The 26,169-nt window shown below is 39.1% G+C and overlaps 1 protein-coding gene across 2 annotated transcripts in view; it reads left to right on the top strand.

Annotated features, from left to right (window-relative positions):
* Positions 1 to 26,169, top strand: part of fggy (FGGY carbohydrate kinase domain containing) — a 65,348-nt gene that overhangs the window by 15,766 nt on the left and 23,413 nt on the right. Inside the window, exons 6-8 of one of the 2 annotated variants that reach the window (XM_034005724.3) lie at positions 4,161 to 4,273; positions 11,336 to 11,464; positions 24,946 to 25,049. In XM_034005724.3, coding sequence (XP_033861615.3) covers positions 4,161 to 4,273; positions 11,336 to 11,464; positions 24,946 to 25,049 — 346 coding nt within the window. The remainder of the gene's footprint in view (positions 1 to 4,160; positions 4,274 to 11,335; positions 11,465 to 24,945; positions 25,050 to 26,169) is intronic. The other variant, XM_059031481.1, reaches the window with a different exon arrangement.

The following is a 26,169-nucleotide window of genomic DNA, read 5'->3' as shown; positions in this document are numbered from 1 at the left end:
AGTATATGATGACCAGTGTGCTAATTATAAGCCTTCACGATGAGGGCACCAGAAACACCGAAACATTTGTCTGTTTGACTTAAGTTTCTTGTAAGTTTAACTTTAGTGGGATATGCCTTCAGCCTTCACCTGAGGGTTATGTTAGCAGGCAGCCATTGCTTATTGCCAGTGTTGTCATATTGACCTGGAAATGCCTGTGAGGGGCTGTGGGAGTCGGGTGTCTGAGACGTGGGCCGATCCAGTAGCATACCCCGTCCTGTAAACAAGGTCCGACCGCAGAACTGCGGCTGACTGATGGAAACAAATCAGAGCCTCCACAAGTCTTCAACGCTCGCTGATTTCTCCCTCCTGAAATGTTTAACTTAAGAAAAAAAAATAGAAAGTCTGAGAGAGAGTAGGGGGAAAAAAAAGAAAATCACCCAGAACTCTAAACGTTCAATCCCAGTTCTGAAACTGCAGACACTCCCCGCAAATACACAAATGCTGCGGTGTAATCAGAAGAGGCATTAGCTAAAGCGTTTAAACTACAAATTAATATATACAAACACTACAGCATAGGCACGCCTCCCACAAAAGTCAGCATGCTTATTAATAATAAAAAGAAAAATCAACCAATGGCTACCCTATGGAGGGAAAGCTGGTTGAGTTGAAATATTTTTTTTTTTACTAGCCTGTTGAAGCTGTGTGTTGTTTGCTGCATAGAATATCATGCTGGGGTTCTCGAGGGTCTCCCCTGGTAAAGGCACTACTGCGTGATGTGCAGAGGGAGTCATACGGATGTATGATAACGTCCGCAATCGCAATACACAGGACAGCATCAGACAGCAAGCTGTGGAATGGGCTAGTCCCAATGCCGTGTTAAACAGTAAGAGCATGTTCAATTTAATATCCAGTTACACAGGCAGCAAGTGAAGGCCATGCAAGACTGGAGTAATAGAATCCCTTTACTCGATTATAGTGGTAAGACAAGCTGTGGTAATTACCTCTACCAAGGAGCGTGCATGTGTGAAGGTAACTATAACCAGCTGCTGTAGGCAATGTGATGAGGAGGGGTCTACTGTACGGTCAGGTTCATCTTACATACTTTATGAGCAGACATGCTTCTTGATGCTTGCAACCATAGCAAAATTCATTCAGGTGTCTGTATAAAATTATACTGTCATTCAGGTTTGGCCCTTAGAGTTTAGCAGCACTTTGCATTGCTTCTTATTGGCTAAAAGGATACGCAAAATTTTGTGATACATTACGAGTGCTGTTTGCATTACTCTGTGTCATTTATTCAGTAAATTGTATTTTTTTTTTAATTAAGCAAATAGGATTTTGTCACCAGCCTTTTAAAATCTTCAATATTTTTTTATTAATTCATTGATATTTTTATTGATTTATTTATTATCACTTGAAATAAATTCAGAGACAAAAGAGGAGGTTCTGGAGGGATTTGTCGACGTTCTCTTACCCCTTGTGTCTCCCTTGCTCTTCCCTGGAGGCTGGGTGACAGCCCCAGTGCAGAATCTGAATAAAACCCTAAACTGCTGTGTACCCAGATCATTGCCAGCAGGGACATTTAAGAGAGCGTGCTGGAATTCTGTGATTCATAGGTAAAGAATCTGGAGTTTAAAACAGGAGCTGCAGATTGGTTAGTATTTGGGATCTTTTGTGAAGGATTGTCAAGTTCCAGACAAAAAAAAATGACTCAGCAAGCGACGAGGAGGCCAAATCATGTAAGCGTTTTTAGAGTGGCAGCTGACTCAGATTCTTCAGCATTGTTCACCTACAGCGGATTCGTTTTCACAAGCATAGCCAGGAAAAAAATATAATGCAAACTATCTAGACAGGCCACCCAGTACATATTTTACAGTACTTGCTTTCAATGTGTACTAAACGTAGCCAGTTCCTGCATATGTAGGCTGCTCTTTCCAAATGAGTTGGTGTTGAACGGCTGTTTTTCTTATTGGGTATTTTTTTCGCACAGCTTTTGCTAATGTGAAGACTGAGTACACCTGCAGAATGGGACACCCCTGACACAGTCATGGTAAAGCATATACAAGCATTGTAATGCCCAGAGAGGTACAGAAATGCATATTCATAATAATAAACAAATACATTTAAAAAATGACAAACCCTGGTAAATACTTGGCAGAACTACTGTATGGAGAGGAAGAATGAGAACACTGAGGTAACCTTTCATAAGGGACAGTCTGGCAGTGAATATACTGCTTTTCATGGGCATGGGCCTGGCAAGAATGTGTAGTTTCACAACCCTTGAGTAAGATGGAGCGCACCGTTTACACAGGTCAGAGAGAAGCAGGCACCATCAATAAAACAGATAAAGGTTGTTTATTAAAGTAACACTACACTGTAGCAAGATAGCATTGATTTCAACAAGGCTGGCGGCTGTAAGGAGACGGTTAAAACAAAGGGCATGAAAAAGAGGAACTTCACATATTGTGTGATCCAAGTACTCTCTGAAGAGACAAGCGTGCCAAATCTTTCTTTGTATTTATGTTCAGTTACTGGGTGCAGAATTGTATCTATGTAACTATTTTATAATGCAGGTATGTTTTTTGGTAGGGCAACTTCTCGAACTCTATAGAGTTCACACAAACTGATTTAAAAATTCTAAAAAAAAATAAAAAAAAAATCGTGACTGAAAGTGATATATACAGGAACGCAGAAAATCATCCAATGTATATTGAGGTGGCCATATATATTATAACTTGTGTATTTTTTTTTTTTTTTTTTATAATTCCAGTAACTGTTTAGGTTGAAAAACAAAACTAAACTGTAGAAGCCAAACTGATTATTACTTTTTTTTAAATCCGCAACACACCCACAGTTTGGCCGACTGCCAGTAAACACAGTCACAATTGAACTGTGGTCGCTGCTGCTGCCCTGTGTTGAGATCTTACTCTGCTATATGTTAAGGCCGGTGGATGGTAGGTTTTCCTCCTGCATTCCCGAGAGGCCTGTATACCAAGGGCAGGCACAGACCTGTATGTGGAAACACTAGCCCTAGTCCTGACCATGCTTGTGCCCACACAGTGCTGTACATTGTAATGCCGTGTGCTGTAACAGCTTCTTTACCTTTGCAACATGTTCTTTACCTTTGTGCACACTTAGCTGAGCTTGGCAGCGCTACCCATTGTAATCGTGGTCCCCCGCATTTCACTGCTTGAGAAATTACCTCTGTCAACTGATTCCATTCATAGAGCATGGACTAATACTAAATAAATACAAAACTAGCAGAGCAGCCAACCCGTTTAATTATGTGTTATATTTGCCAGAGACCTAACACCCATCAAATACCAATTATTTAGTATGTTCAAACTAAATGCTGTTCAAGGCAGTTCCACAATGCTGCACACTGTTACATTTCAGTGCACTCTCACCCCCCCAGTACATACATAGCATCCCCCATTCTTACCCCAGATATCGGTAACTGCAGTAGAACTGATTGACTTTGTAATATAATCCAGGGACTCTCAAGTTGTTTAATTCTCATTTAAAAGATAACTCTTGTATGACATTAAGGATTGAGCAGTCCTGCAGCTGGGGTAAGCCACACCTCGAGGTTTTTTTATTTTTGTTTACCACTTATTTCTAGCAGTAATCCTGGGGTAACTACAAACAGGTTGATGCAATAAAGGGGTGAAAAATGCTCCAGTTGAATCTTATCCCAGTAGAGGTATAGGTTGATAAAAATAATTATTTTGGCCGGTGTCTTCATAACGTTAATAATATGTGATTTTATTCTTTTAAAAAATGAAACTAAATATGCTGCTTATGTAACAGGGTGAATGCAGGGCGGGAACCGGCAACCCCACGCACCGCAAGTGAGCAAAAGAGCCAGGACCCTAACCCTAACTACAATGCTCGTCTGCATTGTTGGTTTAGCACTTTTAACCTCATCTCATCTCACCGACAGGACAGAATCCGTAACGACAGTGCATCACACAGCACAGCCCGTTACACTCGGTTTCTCATAGTGCATCACACAGCACAGCCCGTTACACTCGGTTTCTCATAGTGCATCACACAGCACAGCCCGTTACACTCGGTTTCTCATAGTGCATCACGCAGCACAGCCCGTTACACTCGGTTTCAGTTTTACTTGAGGGTTTATGATCGAATGTTTGAAGTTATGGATGTTTTTTCTACAGGTCTCTTTGCACGTTGATTTGCAAATGGACCTACTCTTCAGAGACAGGCTGGGACGACAGTTTCTGGACGACCATCGGCCTGGAGGATTTGGTGTCTGACTATTCCAAAATAGGTAAAGTATGTGCAGCATGCGTCCTACCAAGCAGCCCCTGGGCAGAGACAGAGCTTCCACAGACCAGCTCTGCAATATGAAAACTTCTTTTAACCCATGGAAATCTTTCAAATTTAAGCCATTAGTGCAATTACGTAGATGGTACTGCAAACAGACCTGCTCAGAGTGGTTTTATACCTTCACATGTGAAACTCTGTGTCTATTATTAAACCACTTAATGGTGCGATAACTCAAGGAGACGTACTTCAATTACTCTGTTACTTTTTATCTGATCAAAAGACTTGTTTTTTTATTTGTATGGGCCTTAAACTTTGCTGAACTTTTGAACTTCCAGAAACATTTTTATTTTACAGCTTTTTACATGACAAAACACAACTGAACTGCCTAAGTGTCAACTACCCTGTGGGCAATAGCTGTGGTTTTCTAATGCTCACTTTGGGGTTCCCAGCCCTTTCTGTTTCAATTAAAATATAGAAGCGTTTAAAACTTTCAAATGCTTTGGCTTTTTGATGGGCTTCCCACAGTGTAAGAAATAATTGTGGTTCTTGCAGGATTGTATGGGCTTCTGATAATAGTTCTAGTGTGGGTTCACCCTTCCAAGACACTATAACCTTTATAGAGGGCTGGGAGTGACATTTGAATCTCCAGAGGAGGACCACCAAACCGAAACAAAAAACCGTTTGGGTTTCCCAGATACGCTTTGCAGACCCCTGCACACTCACGACACCTGTGGCAACGCCTTTCTTGTGGTTCTTTGCAGCTTTCTTGCATCGCTGTGAGTTTACCCGACCCCAATATATCAGAGCGCTTTAGGATCCACTCATCTGCTGATCTGTGACCTTTTTGGGACACCCGTGTGAGTAGAGACGGTACGGCAAGCCCACACACACGCACCACAGCCCCAGAGTGTGGTTAGATACTGGGCCTGATTGCAGTGCGCCACACACAAACCTAGAAAGCCCTTCTGCTTTGCAGGCATCATGTCGTATTGCATGCATTTCCCTGTTGCTCATCTATAATTCATTGCTGAGCTGGAACATTTAGTATTGCTTTACTACTTTTAAAGGGATACTGTATGTAATCTGCAATATTTTATTTCCTACCTGTCTTCTCTGTCAATCTCTGTTGTTGTTTCTGCTTAGATCGGCTGACAAACGAATGTCCTACTTCAACCCCCGGGGGGCCAGCTTCTGAAAAGACTCCTAAAAACTGATTTCTCAAGTGAGGTGGTCTGAAAAACGACCATTGTAAAATGCTGTGGTGTTGTTTGCGTTTGTGGAGGGCTCTGGTGAGATTGCCAGGCTTAATAAATTACTACTCGGGCAGATCCCTTTAATAACATATTGAAAACATTTAAAATGAATTATAACAACACAGGCCTGATTCCAACCAGATATTCTCCTGTTTGGCATATTTTTAAATAAAAAACACAATTATTACATTTTGTATCTGTATTGCTTTTTCAACCCAGGGAAAGATAACAAAACCAGAAAAAGGAGATGACCTAGTTACAAAACAGACTATGCACTCCATACACTCTGCGATCAGAAAAATACACATGACATAAATTGTAAACATTAAAAAAACATGTGCAGCTGAAATACAAGTTGCTATAGTCAATTCAGTAGGAGAGCTGGATGATGAACTTTCCACAGTTTAAGCAAAATTTCTAAAAAAAAAAAAAAAAGTAAAAGGGGCTGGTGATTTGGTTTATGGCTTAACCCTTTCTCAAAGGCATGTTCTACTCAAACTAGTATGTTTTTTTTTTTTTGTTTTTTTTTTTTTAATGAATTCAAAGGTACCTCTCTGGTTCTGACACCGCTAACCTGTCACGATTTGGTGGCAGTTGACATTATGCTGAGGGCGTCTGAAACTTTCCAGCTTACAATGAACAGGCCTCATTGAAGCATGCATGTGTTGTTTTTGAAAGTACTGCTGGTAATGCTGTCCGTGCTGCATGCCCCTCCCTGTGGGCTCACAATCTCATTCTGTATTGTCGGTTGCACCACACAGTTACCAACATAAGGCAGCTGGATATTCCGCTGTCTCACTTGTTTGTTTACTTGAAGCTCCTGCTGTTACAGTATGTCCTGCTCTTTCCTAGCAGCTTTAGCATAAACATTTTCAGAAAAAAAAAAATAGTAGTGTTTTCTTTTACAGTACCAGCCTGGAGAGAGCAGAAGTTATGTGCCTTCAAACGTATTCTTTAGCGAAAGGGCCACTCTTTTTCAGTTTATATATTGCTGCATGTTAATCTGTAAAAAATAAATGTTCTGTAAATTTGCAATTAATATAAATAAATAAATAATAATAAAAAATGAAATCTGTACATTTACCATTACACAGCAGCATTTTTCTTTGATTTTACAGATTTTTTTTTTTTAACGTATTATTATTATTTGTTTATTTAGCAGACGCCTTTATCCAAGGTGACTTACAGAGACTAGGGTGTGTGAGCTATGCATCAGCTGCAGAGTCACTTACAATTACATCTCACCCGAAAGACGGAGCACAAGGAGGTTAAGTGATTTGCTCACGGTCACATAGAGTCAGTGGCTGAGACAGGATTTGAACCGGGAATCTCCTGGTTACAAGCCTTTTTTTTTAACCACTGGACCACACAGCCTCCTTATGCTTATGCTTCTCTGTATGTTAGATTTAGATTTCCAAGTTACCAATGGGAATGCCCCTGAATTAGATCGCCCCACTGTATTGAAAACACTTCATAAATAAGTTATACATATTGAACTTTTAAATGTAGCTGGCTGATTCACTTCACTTTGTTTAAAGCACATGCACAGCTATTTAATGCAAAGGTCAAACCATAATGTATGTGAGTAGTGTTTTGGATAATTAATGTATTGGGTTTAGGACAAGGTCACTGTTTATCTTTGGGGTAAATAACTGATATAGAAACAGATCCTAATGAAGCCTTTCTTATTTACAGTTTGACACGTATACAGAGAACAGCTTATCATATTGTTATGAAACCTGGTTTGGACATTCTTTGGCAAGGGTTAGCGGGAGCAGAAGAATGTGGGTGTGTAAGGGGTCTGTCTCTACATACATACATACAGTATGTCACAGTGTTTGCATGTACATAGTGCTGGTTTTGTCATGAGTATCTAGTTAGCAGGGTTGGGGATAATTCCAATTCTATTTGCAATTCCTTCAAAGGAATTGGAATTGATATTTTAATTAGAGACATAATAATTGTTGTGGTTTGTTCAACTGCTTTCATTTGAAGCCAATTTAATTGATAATGTGTTGCCACCGAGAGAAGCTCATTTTAACAGAATACTGCTAATTGCAATGTTGATCAATGATGTGTTGGAATGGGAATTGGATTTGGAATTGGGAATTGATTTTAAAAAGGAAACAGAGTTGGAATTGAAAAAGCAAGGATTGACCCCATACCTGACTGCTAGCTCTACTTTTGAACTTCCCGAAGTGAGAGGGTTGTATGTTACCAGCCTACCTAAGTTAACTATATACAGTACGATTGATGTCTGAGTTGGATTAAGTTCGCAATTTACACTTTAGTAACAGGCATTAATATACATTAATACGCCATTGTAATGCAAGTTATAGAATAGCAGCAAGGACATTTACAATTAGGGTTCACCCAGATTTCACAGAATATACTGTGGGGTTGAGGTCCTGCGGGATGAGACCACCTCTTAATAGAGGCATATGCTTTCTCTTTAGGAGGGAGCTGGTTATCAATCATTGTCTTTTCCTGTGGCATAGAGACCCAGCGCAAGTGATGAAATCTAAGAGTAAGAAAACGTGAAGGCATTTGTTATCAGTTCTCGTGGTTGAGAAATCTATTTCTGATTTTACACTCAAGAGTAACCTTTTCAGTTTCGTGTACCATTGTGTCCTTGCAAATTGATTTTTTCTTTTTTTTTTTTTTTAAATTTAGTCGTCGCCAATTATTTTACCCCGATTTTCACCCCAATTTAGCATGCCCAATTATTATCTGTATCCCCGGCTCACCGCTCACAACCCCCGCGCCGACTCGGGAAACGGAGGCTGGAACGGGCAGCGCTCAGCCAATTGTGCGCCGCCCCCTAGGAACTCCTGGTCACGGTCAGCTGTGACATAGCCTGGATTCGAACCTGCGATCTCCAGGCTATAGGGCACATCCTGCACTCCGCGCGGAGCGCCTTTACTGGATGCGCCACTCGGGAGCCCCTGCAAATTGATTTTTGAATGTACAGTATTTAAAAATGGGTTTTAGTTTTAACATAACGTAATGCTTCCTTCCTGCCATTACATAAGAACATAAGAACATAAGAAAGTTTACAAATGAGAGTAGGCCATTCAGCCCATCTTGCTACTTTGGTTGTTAGTAGCTTATTGATCCCAGAATCTCATCAAGCAGCTTCTTGAAGGATCCCAGGGTGTCAGCTTCAACAACATTACTGGGGAGTTGGTTCCAGATCCTCACAATTCTCTGTGTAAAAAAGTGCCTCCTATTTTCTGTTCTTTATCTAATCTGTGAAAAGTAATCATTTAATATATTTGCTATTTTTTTTTCTTCATCTATGATTTTGCCATTTGTGTCTCTTAGACATTTAACCTCCTCTTTGAATGTTCTCTTGCTGTTATAATAAATTCTCTTGCTGTTATAATAGCATTTACAATACTACCCCTAATAATCTTTATTTTGTTAGGCTTACTTCCCATAAAGATGAAACCCTTTAAACAAAACTAACCGGTTTACTTGTTGTACAGGTGAAACATCAAGGTTTTATCATCTAAATACTCAGTTCTGTTTCTGCAAATATTAATTGATATGGCATGAGTCTCCACCACATATAAACATAACCTGCTATCTTCCTTCAGCCCCACCCTTTCAGTGGTGTAGTCCTAAAATAATTACTGTATTAATTCACATTTTATTTGTATACTAAGCTTCTCATAACACATATAACAGGTAATGCGTTTATCTCATTCTTGCAAGTATTTCCACAAAGTGTCTTTCTCCATCTTGTCAGAATGCTTTACTGTCCGTGTCTGTGTGTGTCAGTGGCCTCGTTTGTGTTTGTGTCCACTGTTGTAGTCGACGCACTGTTCTGTTGCTGTCGACTTCCACAGCATTTTTAACCTTCTTGAAGAAATAGTCAATAATAGATCAAAAGTTATGATGTAATTGAATGACACATCATTGGAGGTGTTATGTAAATGTTAAGGAAGGGGAACTGAAATCAATGCAAATAGAAGATATTTACAGTAAAATCCAGGTGGGTTTGTCACATTGCCAGGAAACAAGTTGCCATAACTGCAATAATCGTGAAGTTTCTTCAAGAAGATTACCGTGCTGTAGAGTATTTTAGACTTGATATACAGTAGATTACACGAAGGCCGTTCAGGGACCTTTTCATGTATATTTTCTGACATTTCAGTTCTGTACTGTAATGTGATTTAAAAAGATGCAGATGTCAAGTGTTTGATATTTAAAGGCCATGTCATTGTTTGCAGTTAAACTTGGACTTTGCATTTCTTTAATTCCGCCTCCCCAGTGTGGGAGTTCCTCACCAAGTGGCCGAGCTTTTAGCAGCAGTGGTTTCCACATGATTCACCCGTCTCGCTTTTTCATAGACATTAGAAAGTTACAACACAGCAGGCTTACAAGATAGCCCTGCCCCCCCCTCCCTTTACAGCTATACAGTGCATAAACGATACACCCAAACTGTAAACAAGAAAAACCATTACTTCACAAAGTTTCCCAACAGTTGTTTTCCAGTAATACAAGGTATGCAGCAAAACTGAAGAGATGATACTTTTTTAATAGCTTCAAATGAATAAACCCAGGCATACATACAGTACAGACATACAGCAAAATGATAAACCCACTTGCTATATAAAACACAAACATTACCACCTGTCCCTTTCCTCTGATCAGTCCCCAAAATGCAATCAGCACCACGATCATTATGAGTGATATTGTGGCATCGAGGATATCAACTCCAAGATAGCTGTATTGATTGGAGGTCTTTTTTGTTTTTTGTTATACCTCCCATGTTTCAAGTACATTCAAGAACTGGTGTTTCCCCCAGAGAGTGCACAATATTATTAGAAAATGGAAATGGACACCATTGCTTTGGTGGGTCTGATATTTATAATGTTAAAACCCTAACCTTGCACTTAACCTTCATTTCAAAGTATTACAGTACCGGGAAATCAAGAGAAATTCTGGCTCTGATCACAATGCTGCAATTTGGTGCACTCATCTCAGGAATGTTAGTGTTCTAGTTTTATAGTTTATTTTGAAGTTCTCAAAGCTATTTTCTCTGAACTGTCATTATCAGTTACCAAGCCTGAAATAAACAACCCCAAGACTTTAAATTTAGGGGCTTGTGAGTAGTATTAAGTTCTTTCTTATTGGTTTTAGAATCGCTGTTTCAGAAACAGCGCAAATGAGGATTTGGACTAAATAGCTTTGGCAATCTAGTCCAGTACCCCTTGTGCAGATTTTTTTTAACAAGCCGATAATTAGCAAGTGAGGTCTGGGTATTTCCTTTTTAATGGCAACCAGAATTTGTTGCTTTTTATTGTAGCATATGTAGAATTTGTACCACATAAACAAATTAACAAGACAGATAATCACATTTACAGTACATGCATTTACTCCTACAAATAAATATAAATGCAAAACACAAAAACAAAGTATTAAAATGTACTGAAACAGTGGGACAGGTGGACTGACACAGAGAGCATATGAGGTACTGGGATACCTATTAAACACTCAGTGGTTTATGTAGTAACAGTAAAAGAAACTTATAAAATTATTTGACAAACATTTTGATGAGAAGCCTTCCTCAATGTTTGCTGCTTTGTAGTAACCTCAGAGTTAAGAAAATGTATAATTAGCAACTAAAAGTGTACCTAAAGTTCATTTTAGGGTAGGAAAATTTAATTGAAAACCTTAATGTTTAACTGTGTTTTATTTATTTTTCCTGTCTGAAAACAAGCACTGGTTCAATAGCTTTGAATAATACATTCCCAAATCTCCTGCCTAGTCCTGATCCCTTGTCCCTGGTGTCTCTGTTTCAGGAGTGCAGGTGTCCTCCCCAGGAACTCCCCTGGGAGCGGGGCTGAGCAGCAAGGCGGCCTGGGAGCTGGGCCTGTGCGAGGGGACTGCGGTGGCTGCTTCCCTGATAGACGCTCACGCAGGAGGGCTGGGTAACACGACAGTCGCAGCCTCCAGGGCTGTCAGTCTAGAGGCTGCTTACTGAACTGCAGCTCTGCTGTCTGAAGAGCAGATGCAGGGATGCATCTACAGCTACGACCAAAAGACTTGCATCGCCCCATATAATGAATTAATGTTGCGTCATAAAGTCTAAATTATGTTCATATCGTTTTTTTTTTAAATTATGTCTCAATCCTAAAATTCTAGATGATGCAAAACTTTTGGCCATAGCTGTATACTGTGTTCAAAGAGAGTGCTGCAAACATTCACATATATATATATATATATATATATATATATATATATATATATATATATATATATATATGATAACATACACCTTTCTGCATTTGGATAATTTTTTTTTTTTCTTTTTACTGTTAAATCCTTATTGCAAGACCAAATGCAACTGATTTTAGATTTTATTTTTTTATACTTTTAGTATCTCAAAAGTAAGGTACATGTAACGGTTGAAAATGTTAACTTTACACAAATGCGTAACCGGCAGGCTCCTGTAGTTGCAGTAATGTACAGCTGGAGTCTGACAGCAGGTGTTGTGTGCAGTCTCTGTCATGTCTGTAGTGTAGCAGCAGAAGGGGATTTGTTAATCAGTGCATCATTAACCCCCTGCTCTGGCTGCAGCGTGGATTTCTGCTCTGGCACTGCTGTGTAATTACCAGCCCAGGGAGCTGGCCCCTGGAGGTGACGGCTCTCTAACTTGTTAGTGCTCCAGTCTGGCACCAGGAAGGCGCGGCTGCTCTGTGCCCTGTGGTCTGGTGGTAGCAGTGAGGGATTGCTGTTCTGGTAATTCTTAATCATGGGCCTCTTCACAGGTACAGACTGTAAAGCAGTCACAGTGGTTAGTTGTGTTTGGTCAGGATCAGAACCTTTTTGGTTTAAAGAGACTTACAAGTAACAGGGACTTCTTAAGAGCCATACAAAATACACATACAAAGCACACATACAAAATACACGTACAAAACACACACATAAAATGCACATACAAAACACACATACAAAATGCACACAAAAAATGCACATACAAAACACATGTACAAAATACACATACAAAATACACACACACACATATATATATATATATATATATATATATACAGCACTGCTTTTTCCATCCAGCTGAAGAAGGACTTGTAGTCCGAAAACATCCTGTTATAATAGATTTTTTATCAATTATTCTAATTTTTGTGTACCTATATTGCCTATTTCTTATATATATATGTCTATATATAAATGTTCAAATGTAAGGACCACCTGCCAACCCAGCAAAGTCCCTATTCTGGATAATATTGCAAGGGTGTGGCAGTGGGCTTCTGAAACCAAGCCCAAACTGCAGTTTCGAGTAAATTGGAATCGAATTGCACGTCCTGATTGGCAGTAATGTCCCAGCTAGCCCGGTGGTGGTGGTAGTTGAGATTGTGGTTTCTATTCTGCTTGCTGAGTCAGCCCCTCTATCCCATCCAGGATAGCTCCTCGGCTTGCCCCCTCACCTCCTCCTCAGCAATGAATCACGGGCGCTGGCAGTGCGAGGGGCTCCCCCAGCACAGGAGCCCACCGCACACAGCCGTGCCAGAGCGGCCCCACACAGGAAGCAGGCACAGCTCTGCGCGACAGCATACAACTCTGGACCACTTTTACTGCCTAATCCCTGGGGGTTTCAGAGAAGAGAGAGAGAGAAGCTGTTTACCAGAATTAGTTACTGGACAAGCTAATATTAACCTTACAAAGCAAACCTAAAACAATTTAGGAGCTGATTAGACAGGAAGTTTTAACAAGGTATGTATTTTCTGTGTGTGTGTATATATATATATATATATATATATATATATATATATATATATATATATATAAATACATGGAACACTGATAACACTTAAGGCTAGAATCTCAAGAGTGAAATGATCTTTATCATTCGCACCTTTTTTTCAGAAATGTAAAATTGCACCCAGACCAGAATTACTAACTAACTGACACATTTCATTCAGGGTCTTGTAAGTAGTCTCAAGTTGTTTCTTATAGGTTTGGGAATTGTAATTGGTGCTTTTTTTTTTTTTTCTTTACTTTCTATAATAACAATTTGAGAGAAAAGTAAAGCTGTGAGAGTCACACCCTTAGTGTCTAACTGTATGTACAGCTGGTGTTCCAGCCTAGCACAGGCTCTTCCATTGCAGTGATGTGGTTAGCTGAACTGAAGTCCAGGTGGTTGCTATTCACATTGACTTCCAGTTTGTTCAGTATTACTGCAGGTTAGATGATGTTTCACAATGTAGAAGTACATCCACACTGAAGTGATGTTCCCTAAATTTGTTTATTTGAAACATTGTTCGTAAAATGTGTTGGGTGCAAAGCTACTGCCATGCGGGATATGCATTCACTCCAACTGTAGATACTGCTACTAAAGGCAACACAAATTAAGAAACAGCACTTAGTGGACTATAGAGTCCCGCATGGTGTCAATTGTATGCTTGTCAGGAGATTGTAGGCAGGCTAAGCTTTCATTTGTGTACTGGTGCAGAATATAGAGTCAGTCCCAGATGGAATAAATATTTCTCCTTTTCATTGCACACACTTACTGAGGTTCTCAGGGTAGGAGAGTTCCAAGGGAATTTCCTCTTAGAGATCTGCATACCAATTTAAACCACGAGAGTGTGGTGGAAGATATTTGAATATTAGTCAGATTGTTGGGCAGCAGAGCTGTGGAGTGTCCTGGAATAGCCAGTTTTTTCATTATTGAAGTGGTTAGCACAGGAGACCAGACACATATTCTTATTTTATTTCTTCCTATCTTGATGTGACTTTCCAACTAGTAGACGTTTTGTTGTCCTGAAAGTACAATAGCATCCTCAAAAACATGTTTGGATTTTTCATGGTTTGAATTGACTGATGCTATTTTACATGCTTGTTTTTTATTCTCTATAATTAATAATTCTTAGTTATTAGAGTATTCCATTAGCGTAAAAATACATTGAAAAAACAACATGCTGTTTTAGCTTTGAGAATCATACAAAATACTAGGTCAGAGTGTGTATTCGCCAGTCAGGTTTCTCCATTAGTGGGCTTGCTGTAGCTGACTGTGGAACTGTCAGCTACAATAGAATATCAAAAAAGAAATAAAATGCAACGTTGAAAAAATAAGAGTTAACGATGGGGTAAAGCCCGAAATCCATATTGTGCACTGGCAAACATAGCTCACCCAGCACTGTTCCTGCAGGCACTGCTGTTATCAACTGGAGGTTAGCCTGTGTGATCTTCTAGTCATTGTTTCCACATAGCATGCAGCTCGTTTTTATTTGGGATCAGTTTGATGTAGCCGGTAAACACTCTTGTAATGAAACGCCCACGCTGTCCTTGTTTCGGTCGGCACTTTGCAGTGCAAGCCATTCTTCTCTATAAAGTTCCATCTGGGTTAGTATAGAATAGAATCATTATATGTCGGGACTTTCAAGAAGATTGACCGATGCATTATTTGCATACCACTTACAAGAAAGAGCAGTTCAAGCCCTTAGCGTCTGTGGAACCGCACTGGATGAGTGTGGAGGGGGGATATGAATGAGAAACAGTTTAACCGCACGGGGAGGGGAGGGGGGGGGGGGATTAAAATGCTTGATAATGCAAGCTGTATGATAAAGAGGAATTTATTTATAGAAACAAAAGATTTTTTTGTAGTGCAGTCAGGGGATCAAGGCCTAGGTTCATTTTGGGGGAACCGAAAGAATTCTTGCAAATATGTGTTTGAATAGGACAAGGCAGGGAGTTATTGGGTTAGATGAAAAATGAGACTGCTTGACCTTTTAGCCCTAGAGTCTGCACAAACAAAAGACCCCCCCACCCCCAGTAATAATCCACTTTTACAGTCCCATAAGAGCCCTGAGCTGCCACAAGACCTTTTTGTTTTGAGATTCAGCTGTCAGGAATCCTTAAGAGCCAACATTATCAGTTAAATACACTATTGCATGAAAAACAGGACTGGAGGTAAGCTTGGACATGCACTGCAGCCATTTCTCTTTACAGCCCCATCCTAAGGGTGTAGAGCAGTATAAACCCCTTATAAAATGTACCGTATACTGTAATACATTTGCATGGTAGTTCAACTTTACTGTTCAGACTCAAGGTTCAGTATCATTAAGCCTGTGCTGTCATCCTGAATTCCGCTCAGCTCTCTGATTGGGTGCGGCTCGGTATCAGTCGCCTGTGTTGTGTCCCCAGCCAGATGGCAGCAGTAATAGAAAATGCTCTGTGATAAGGTGTAGCTGTTTTTAAAATTAAAATTAAAACCCAAGTTAATCAGGGGACCTGGAAGTTATTCCATTGCTGCAGACAGCTTCCAGAAAGCTTCCAGAATGGCTTTGAGACCCATTGTTCTCTTGTGACACTATTGCATTCACTCTTGCTCTTGCTGGGTTTGGTCATCTAGAATGTCTGTACAGTCCTTTGACTCTGTTGTAGTTCTAATCCCAGACTAACCTAAGTTAATATTGAGTAGTCCAAGATTACTGCTAATCAGGGGTCTATGAAACCAGCCGTTTATCGTTAAAACTATAAGGAAGTCAGGTGGGTAAATGCTTTGACTAATGCATGCACCAACTCCTTCTTGTGCTAATTCTGTGAACTGACTGTGCTTCATCGTGGTTTATACTAGAAGTGTGCAGGAGCTCGTTACTCGTACTGATTATGGTCTTAAAGAAGTATTTATGGGCAGGCAGTGGTCCAGATAAGCTGTGTACCTGCCGTCTTTAAGCATTCAAAGAGGAGGTAAAATGTCTAAGAGATACAAATGGCAAAATCATAGACGAAGAGAAAAAAATAGCAAATATATTAAATGGTTACTTTTCACAAGTTTTTACAAAGGAGGATAGGGTAACATGCCCCACATGTCGACCTGTTCCTATCCAGTTTTAAATAACTTTAGTATAACAAAGAAGACTATGCAGTGATCTGATTCAAGCATTCAAAATTCTAAAAGGTATTGACAATGTCGACCCAAGGGACTTTTTCAACCTGAAAAAAGAAACAAGGACCAGGGGTCAAAATGGAGATTAGATAAAGGGGTATTCAGAACAGAAAATAGGAGACACTTTTTTACACAGAGAATCGTGGGAATCTGGAGCCAACTCCCAGTAATGTTGTTGAAGCTGACACCCTGGGATCCTTCAAGAAGCTGCTTGATGAGATTCTGGGATCAATAAGCTACTAACTACCAAACGAGCAAGATGGGCCGAATGGCCTCCTCTCATTTGTAAACGTTCTTATGTTCTTATTAAAAAATCTGACATACACACTAAATTTAAATTGAATGCGTAATAATACCCATAGCAATTTTGCTGCACAGCTTGTCTGTCTCCCCTAAAATTTCCATTAACAACTACATCTCCCAGAATACAGTGTCTTCAGTTACTAGGAAACTGTACACAAGAAAAACCAACCCAACAACATATCCAATCTCTGGCTAGCCCTGTTGTCTTTGCAGCCAATCACAGTAAAATTAGGGCAGCAGTGTGGAGTAGTGGTTAGGGCTCTGGACTCTTGACCGGAGGGTTGTGGGTTCAATCCCAGGTGGGGGACACTTCTGCTGTTCCCTTGAGCAAGGTACTTTACCTAGATTGCTCCAGTAAAAAAAAAACTGTATATATGGGTAATTGTATGTAAAAATAATGTGATATCTTGTAACAATTGTAAGTCACCCTGGATAAGGGTGTCTGCTAATAAATAAATAATAATAATAATAATAATAATAACAAGAAGAAGAACATTTCGAAGCTACACAGGTTGAAGTGTAAACACCCCAGTCCAGCTACAAATCCAACTGGAACCATCGTCAGAGGCAACCGCTAAAGAAAGGTGCCTATAATATTAAAAACACTGTTTTATAACTTATTATGAACTTGTCAGAGTAATAGAATGAGAATGCTGTCTTCTGATTGGTTGCTGTAGAGGGTATTAATGGCCAGGAAATGCCCTCAGAATGTCCACACAACCATCACTGATAAAGGTCAGTAAGGTATCAATCTGCCAAAAAGAACATCCAGTATAATTCAACTGTCAGAACCACATCAAACCCATGAAATAATGGCTAGAACAGGTCACAGAAACGAGCCCTCTATACAAAATTACTGGTTCCATCTCTATCCAACAAGCGAGAGTGGTCTTCACATCTTTCCAATGTCTTAACTCCTGCAATTATTGATGTCCACCAGCCGTCAATAGTTGAAAATCAGCAGCAAACCTGCCAACGAACTGCAAACCTGCAAAAGCACATTCAAAAACCGAAGTCCAATGCTTTGCACCATCCTCAGAAATCTCAGCCACGAACATGCCCGCTATGTTTCAAAACTGCACTTTCACAGGAAACCTGCAATTCAACTTGAAATAAATAAACCTGACAAAACAAAAAATAAATAAATAACTTTACAAAATATACTCAGATATTTAAATGACTAATTTCTTTCTTTTAAGCATAAATTAATTTGTTTAATAATACTGTGAGTTTTTTTGAAAAAGCAGACGAAACACAACTGTCTTAAATGTTTTCCCTGTCTTAAATAAATTAAAAACTAAACTGGATTTTGATTGTTTTAGTGTTTGGTTTGTTAAGAAAAAATAGTTCCCTTCGCTGTTCACAAGGCGGAATTATACCAACGAAGAACTGCTGCAGCAGCATGGACAAGCACTGCAGGACATATAGAAAAAATATATAAGAGGTTATAAATCTTAATGTTAAAACCATAAAGACAGTTTATAATAGCAATAATGACCTCCAGGAAATGCCCTGCCTGTCATTATTGCTTAATTAATGCATTTCCTTATTTCATTTATCTGTATGGCTTAATATTGAGGTTTTAACATGTTCACTGAGTTTAAGAATTTAATGTTAAAATATAAATAACGTAATTCATTTGCAGAGTCAGTATGATACCTTGAAAAAAATGTGCTGAGCCGATAAAGAACCTTGTAGGACATACGCGTTCTTGTACAGTGGTTCAAAGTAACATTGCAGTTAAAATGGAAAGCTCTTTTTTAATGCCTACCCCATTACCATTAAATAGTGTACAGTATTTATTGAGATGACTTCAAGGTAATGTTGCTTTTTACCCCCTGAAAAAACATTTTACTCTCTCAACGTTAAAATTAGAGGGTAAGTTACTCCCAGACCCAAAACCTTATCTGTGGTGCTGTGGGCAGGTATTCAATAAAACCATTCATTGCAGTGTTGATTTCAAAACAAGAAGAAATTACTTTCTTCTTCTTGGAGACGATAACGAGTCTGAGTGACGGGTTTCTGCAGACGCCCTTGTTTTTGCAAGCCTGTCTGCTGGTATTAAGAATGTGGCCTCATTTATATGCTGTGTTTTGTAGCTTGAACAACTGTGGCTGTGCCAAAGGAAACCAAACGAGGAACTAGACGGTGCAGTCCCTTTTTCTGAGTGGTGAAGCAGTTTAATTAAACACTTGATTTGATTTATTGTACTGTACGTTGACATATATTCAAATAGAGGTGATATATTTATTGTTCTGTTCACACTTAGGATTAGCTAATATAATATATCATATGTGTTGCTTGCAAACTGAAAAATAATCTACATCTCGTATGTAGTTGCTCAACTATTGTACAGCAGTTACATCTCCATTTACTGTATATAGCTCGGTTACCGGCTGACATATTTTCAAAGGGTTTAATCCAGTTGTTTAACCCTTTCATACACAGGGACAGATTAAAAAAAAAACTCTTTTAGTCTTGATATGGGGACATATGGAAGACACAAATCCATGATGACCTCATGGGGATGCCATTTTTCCCTCATATGAAATAATATTTCATGCAATGAAATGTCTAAGAAGATTGTTAATTTGTGGGTTTATTTTGAAAATACCAGTACTCTGCAAGAAAACACATTCAGGAAAGAGATTTCTTCCCTGATCCAAAGCCGGGTTTGTGCTCCAAGATGTTGCAAGATAAGGCTTGAGACACCTGCTTTATGATGACGTTGACGTCACTGTAGAATTAATGGATAACAGAACATTCATATTAATATAACAAGGGCTAGGCTCTCACGGCAATGTATGCCAAATTGTTCTTAGCACAATTTTTTTTCTGTTATGAAAAAAAAACACCATTTAAAAAACTGCAGGAGTGTACCCACCCAATAGGAATAATGCTGAGTAAAATCTGGATTAGTGCACTCATAGCAGGGGAAGTGAAGCTTTGGAAGCAGCTCAGACCACTGGATATTAGCTTGCCTGTTAGTTCAGATTGAACTACCGTTTCCTGAATTCTGCTCATTGACCCTCTACAGCGTGCCAAACACAAAATTTCACCCAAAACTGACCTCATTAGGGGTCAATTAATAAACCTCATTGATCACCTGGCAGGTTCACAGCAGGGCTAAACTGCTGAACTGCTTAATGCTGCAGCACTGAGCCTGTACGCATCCACTACAGAATAATAAAAACCGTATGTCTTACAATGGAAAGTGTGTTTAATTTCATAACAGCTTTACCATTCCTATAACAGCGATGCTCAGATGAACAGGAATGTCACAGAACATGCTGAGGTTGGGGGAACGGGGGAGAATAATGTACCAATTGTAACTAAAGCAACAGGTGTAGCTCAGTAATTATACCAGAAGGCTTCATTACAAGCTGAGTCTGGGGAGCCTCTGGGAAAACAGGCAATTATAGCAACTGCAGCCTGGTCAGAAAGGCTTTTCCAAGGCTTGGGAAAGTTCCATCCAGACTAGACCATGCCTGCTGGAAAAACAAACAAACAGATCAAAAAGCATCTTGGCCATTGGGAGTAATTTCACATTATCCCATGGAAATGGACTGGAACCGTGATACAGGCGGTGTCCTGAAACAGGCAACACTAGTGTTGCACGGGTTTTATTAACCCCTTAAGGTACACAAGCAATTGAGCGGTTGTTCAAACAATGGTAAATTCCAAGACTGGAAATGCTTTTTTTTCAATGTTCACACAGCCAAATGGGCTTTGAGGCTCACATAAACCAAAGGCAGGTGCAGATGTGTTTCTGTTACTGATACGAGTTGGGAGGCACAAAAGGATCAGAGCGGGAACAATGCCTGCCTAAATATCTGTATTCCACAAGAATATACAGTATATCAAACATATCAGGGTACTTAAGTGACAGTTATTACAAAATCAATTAAAGCTAATGTTATTCAAACGAAAGGCATCTGGTAACATGAAATCTGATATACCGATGTATCAGTGAGTACCACCACAACTATGCACTCTTTAATGTATCAGTGGAAGGTGAGATAAGAGCTGATTTTCTGTGGCTTTTATCTGCAAGCATCTCAACAACAGATTGTCAAAGTCATCCCTGCTGTGTCCAAAAGGCATCTTTTGTCTTAAAACCTTTTTTTTTCTGTTTCTGTTTTATAATGTTGCCAAGGCAGCAGATATTTTGTTCACGTAAATCAATTCAAAATAAATCTGCAGTAGTAGAACTATTATAGGCTGTTAAACTTGGACCAGGAGATGTGCAAAAAACAAAAAACTGGACTAGTCAATCCAAAGAGACTGAGATAGGTGAAGCTCCAGTGGAAGTCTTCTCATACAGACAAGTACAGCAGAACGCAGTGTCCCTGTATGACATGTGATTCATTTGTATCCCTTTAAAATGTCGGGTTTTGCTTGCTGCTCATCTCCACAGGTGTTTCAATTAATGTTATTATTATTATTATTATTATTATTATTATTATTATTATTATTATTATTATTATTATTATTATTATTATTATTATTATTATTAATAAACACAAAACAAGACAAACAACACTCTCCCATAAAACCCACCCGCTCCACAGGGAACCTTACTACAGAGAACCTTACTCATATTATTATTATTATGTGAAAAAATGATAGTAAGGGAAAACCAACTATAGGGATCTGCATATGCACAGAAATGCACAAGCTTATGTGTATACGACACAAATACACACCTGCTCTGTGCTCTGTTCAACAGATCTCAAACTTTGGCAGATGTAAAGACCAGCTGAGTTTAGATTTAATAAAATGTGGGACTTTGTGTATAAGCAGGGCATCTGATTTTCGGGGGAAATGTTTTTCCAAATTCAGGTGAATGCTTTTTTATTTTGGTTTTATTTAGAAAGAAATACACAAATGCTTAAGCACAACTTTACTCCATGCTGTTTTAATGATCAACTGTTACATCTAAATGCTCTTGGCTTAAACACACACTCATAAAACAAATAACTGGGAAGAAAAGTGTGCAAAAAAAGCAAAAACCTTAAAGCTATATTGCTGTAATTTTGAAAAATCTAAATATATATATATATATATATATATATATATATATATATATATATATATATATATATATATATATATTACACTAAGAAGCCACATTTTTCTAATAGGTAAATCAGCTTACCATCATCGGCGCCAGTTCTGCTCTGTTGCATTTGAATCACAGATAACTGCGCATGATACAGTATGTGCCTATTGGGGGAGTTTTCAGATTTAACCCGAATGCAGAAAAAAGCATTCGGGGGTAGAAATCGGGTTAAATTGGGTAAAACCCGAAAATCAAACACCCGACGTATAAGCCCTAGAGCAGCCAGAGCTCAGATAAACGATTGAATAGAGCCTGTTTACAGCAAGCAAAGTGTGTTGCTTAAAAAAAGCAAAAAAATGATGGAAGTATCAAAGCAATGTGAAGCTTTGCAGGGATTCTGGGCTGTGAGTTCTGACCTTAAGCCTGTGCCATTGAAAAGAGTAATAACCAGGGGTTAGCAGTGGGGAAGGTTAGATGTGGATTACACACAGCAGCTGAGAGTGACAGAAAGATTACAGGGCTTATGTAGGACTGAAACATCTGTGCCTTGATGCACCTGAGGAGATCAAGATAACAAAGGTGTCTTACAGGATAAGAAAGGTGACACTGTGTTTAACCCCCTTTTGTAAAATATGGACATACTTCTACCATTCAGGACATGCCTAGGGTACAGCTTGAAACGTCTGGTGCAGACAAGTTCTCAGTTATGTACAGTGATGGACGATCAGTGAGATTAGAGATCTGTAATTCATCATGTGTCTTGATTAAATCCGCAATGAAACCACACCTCCGGGGAAGTAGCGTTGTACGTAGACTACGACATGAGAGACTACGAGGGGCTACAAATGCAGCAGTGATAGCAGTGCTGCTTTTTATTGATATTTCAACTCCCTCCCCTAAAGGTGAGGGAACAAAAAGTCACTTTGTGGCTTGGAACTTGTTTTCAGGAGACTAGGCTTCAGGCCACTGCATGGCACACCAGGGGAGACTTGGTGTTTGATATAGAAAAGCTGCCTCAAACTAGGTCTTCTGAAACCAGGTTTCAAGCCACTTCCTGAAAAAGTGGTTTAGTGTTCCCTCAGCTTTAGATAACATACTTACTAGAATTCACAAACACAAAATGTCATATATATATATGGTTGTGATTAAACCCCCACTAACACTATCTTGTAGCATGCCAAAGAGAATATTTGGACGCCCTTATCCAGGGCAACTTACAATTGTTACAAGATATCACATTATTTTTACATACAATTACCCATTTATACAGTTGGGTTTTTATTGGAACAATCTAGGTAAAGTACCTTGCTCAAGGGTACAGCAGCAGTGTCCCCCACCTGGGATTGAACCCACGACCCTCTGGTCAAGAGTCCAGAGCCCAGTTTTGGATGCTGTTATGTTCTGGTAAAGCACTGAAGTGCTGAGATGTGATTGGTCGAAACGCTCTCCGCAAGATATAACTATAGATGGGAATGCTATGCTATTTATCTTAACATCTCACCTTCCCACATTGCTTGTATAGGTCCGGTCCTGCCAATTACGTCTATATTTCACCATTGGTTATAAATCTTTCATTATATGACACTGGCTCATGGACGTAGACAGACTGTTCAATAATTCAGGGACAAACGGGCATCGACGTGTTCTAATTCTAGTCTGGTTCCTGGGCTCATCATCTCAAGTCTGCACTCACAAATTCAGCGGTCCACTCCGTAATCTTTTCAGCAGACAACAGTAATGATGACTCCACAATTTTGGGCTAATCAGATAACCGTGTTTAACTATTACATAGGGCCACATCTTGCCCTATTTTGACCCTGAATGGACCTGTGGAAATCAAATAAACACAGAAGAGCTGAAGTATCAATGACCTCTTTCTGAAATGACATCACTATCTGAATTCACCAAAAGCCATTTGCTCATTCATAGATCATTTTGGAAAATTGCATCCTTCTAGGAATTGATTCCTGTAAATTGTAGGATGTTTGAGAAAAGTAATAAATGAGCAACGTCTGGCTCTTCTCTTTAACAGCAATCATTAAGTGGTAATAAATTAGCGAAGGTAACTATTTTGTCTGCTTTGGAGTGCTACCAGACTGACATGATAAAACGCACATAGCCATTTACTGTACTGGTGTTCTGTTTACATTAGATTTATCTGTGTTTTTATGCTGTTGAAATTCTACAGTTAAAACGTTAATTATCAGAACTTCAAATAAAAGGTGAAATATCTCTCTCTCTCTCTCTCTCTCTCTCTCTCTCTCTCTCTCTCTATATATATATATATATATATATATAGATATATAGATATATAGATATATAGATATATATATATATATAGGGCTTCTAGTTTTCTGTTTTTATTTTCCATCTCTCTCCCTCCCTTTAAACCTTAATTAATAGTTGTTAAGCCTTAACTGAATAACAGATCGTTTAAATTAGAGACGCACTGATGGAAACTAACGCAGTGGAAATTAATAAACTCAATTCGGGGATTAGAGCCAGATCGGAATGCAGGTTCAGATAGAATCAGGTGAGACCAATGCACGTAGTTTGTTAACTCAATCAAGATATGAGGGTAAATAGAAACAACTTCCTTTGAGAATTAGTGTTTGAGCAAGAAAGCGAAACAGCTCAAAATATGTTTAAAGGGACATCATGTGATCAAAAATAAAGCCAGAAAACTAGAAGCCCTATATACTGTATATATATATATATATATATATATATATATATATATATATATATATATATACAAAACATAGCTAAATATAAAACAGTGAGTTTTCAGTTCATCAATTACTTAGTTATTCATTTCAGTTAACATTTAAGTCAGAAGATGCCATATGAAGATTCCATATAGGCGTGCAAACAGATAACCCAAGAATAAGGCATAGAAACTGATGGCTTCCTTTAACCTAAAGTAGTATCAGAAAGCATGAGTTAAAATAAAAATACCTGTGCCATATTAACATGTGTTTATTTTAAAACTGCTCATTTGAGATCTATGTAACGGAGATGCATGCATTACTTTGTTAGTTTATCCCGTGCAGCTATATGTTGTTCTGTCAGGGTCTTGGCTGTCACTGATGATCTGGGAATCAGAAATTCCAATGCTTGTCCATGTTCTGTTCCTCTAGGTGTGGTTGGAGCGGACGTGACAGGACACAACCTTCCGTGCGAAACCCAGCCAATCACATCTCGCCTGGCTCTGATCTGTGGAACCTCTTCTTGTCACATGGCAGTGAGTAGTCTTGTCTGTTGTCTTTTGATCTTCTTCAGCTTCTCCTACTGTGGCTTATCTGCCTACAATGACACCTTTGAAAGCCAATCTGCTCTGCGCTGATAAATATATTTCTCAAGAGAACTGAAGGGCTACCTTTATTGTGGTTTTGGCACACACCGCTGTCAACTGTATAGAGAGGGCTAAAAAAAGGAATAAAAAGAAGTTACCAGTCTTAGAGGCTGAACAAGGTTTCCAGAGGAGTACCAGCGGGTCTCCCTTTTTAAAAAACACTTTCTTTTTTTGTTTTGATTACATGACTCACTGGCGCAGGACTGCGTTAGATCTCTACAATGTGTCGGAAACTGCAGAGAATGCTGACCTTCGCTGTCATTCTCAGAGCAAGTTGCTTCTTAATGCATTAATAGGCGTTGCTCATCAGAGGATTACTAATCCAGTTTTTGATAAATCATCCTCCTGAATCGGACGTGCCTTTTGAGGACGCCTGTGCACAATTGGACTTCTGTCTGCTGTTTTTATATGTAGAAAAATAGATAAAAGGATTATTATTATTATTATTATTATTATTATTAGTAGTAGTAGTAGTAGTAGTAGTAGTAGTAGTAGTAGTAGTAGTAGTATGTTGTTTCTTTTGCACTGTGCCTTTAAATTACAACTCCTTATATAATACTGCTTGATTGAAGTTAGCTCTATGATGTAGTGTAATCAGACATGTCAGATATATCACCACTTTTGCCCGAGATTTCTTTATCCTCTGCTCCCAGTTCTGAATGGCATATAATCAAATGATAGCTCAGTAACAGTAGAGTAACGCTGCCTGATGCTGATGTACAGCTTTTGAGCTGGGAAGGGAAGCCAAGGCAAATGAAACAGTTTGCCCATGTTTCCTTTTCAAAACCATGTTAAGGACACAGTTGGCTCGTAAATTGCAGGAAGAACAAGGAACGCATTGTACCGCAGAGCCGGTTACTTCTTTCAAATACACAGCAGGTTGCACTGTAGGGATTGCATTGTCCTGCTTATCTTTACATCTTGGCACGCGATTTTTAAAGGGAGGGCTGAATCTACTGAACTCAAATACCTTGTGTCCCCCAGCTTTTATCTTGTAATTTACATTCAC

The sequence above is a fragment of the Acipenser ruthenus genome, chromosome 10 (assembly GCF_902713425.1).
Source record: "Acipenser ruthenus chromosome 10, fAciRut3.2 maternal haplotype, whole genome shotgun sequence".
In the NCBI taxonomy this organism is placed as follows: Eukaryota; Metazoa; Chordata; class Actinopteri; order Acipenseriformes; family Acipenseridae; genus Acipenser; species Acipenser ruthenus.
The sequence above is the reverse complement of the archived record's forward strand: the minus strand, read 5'-3'. Positions and strand labels throughout refer to the sequence as shown.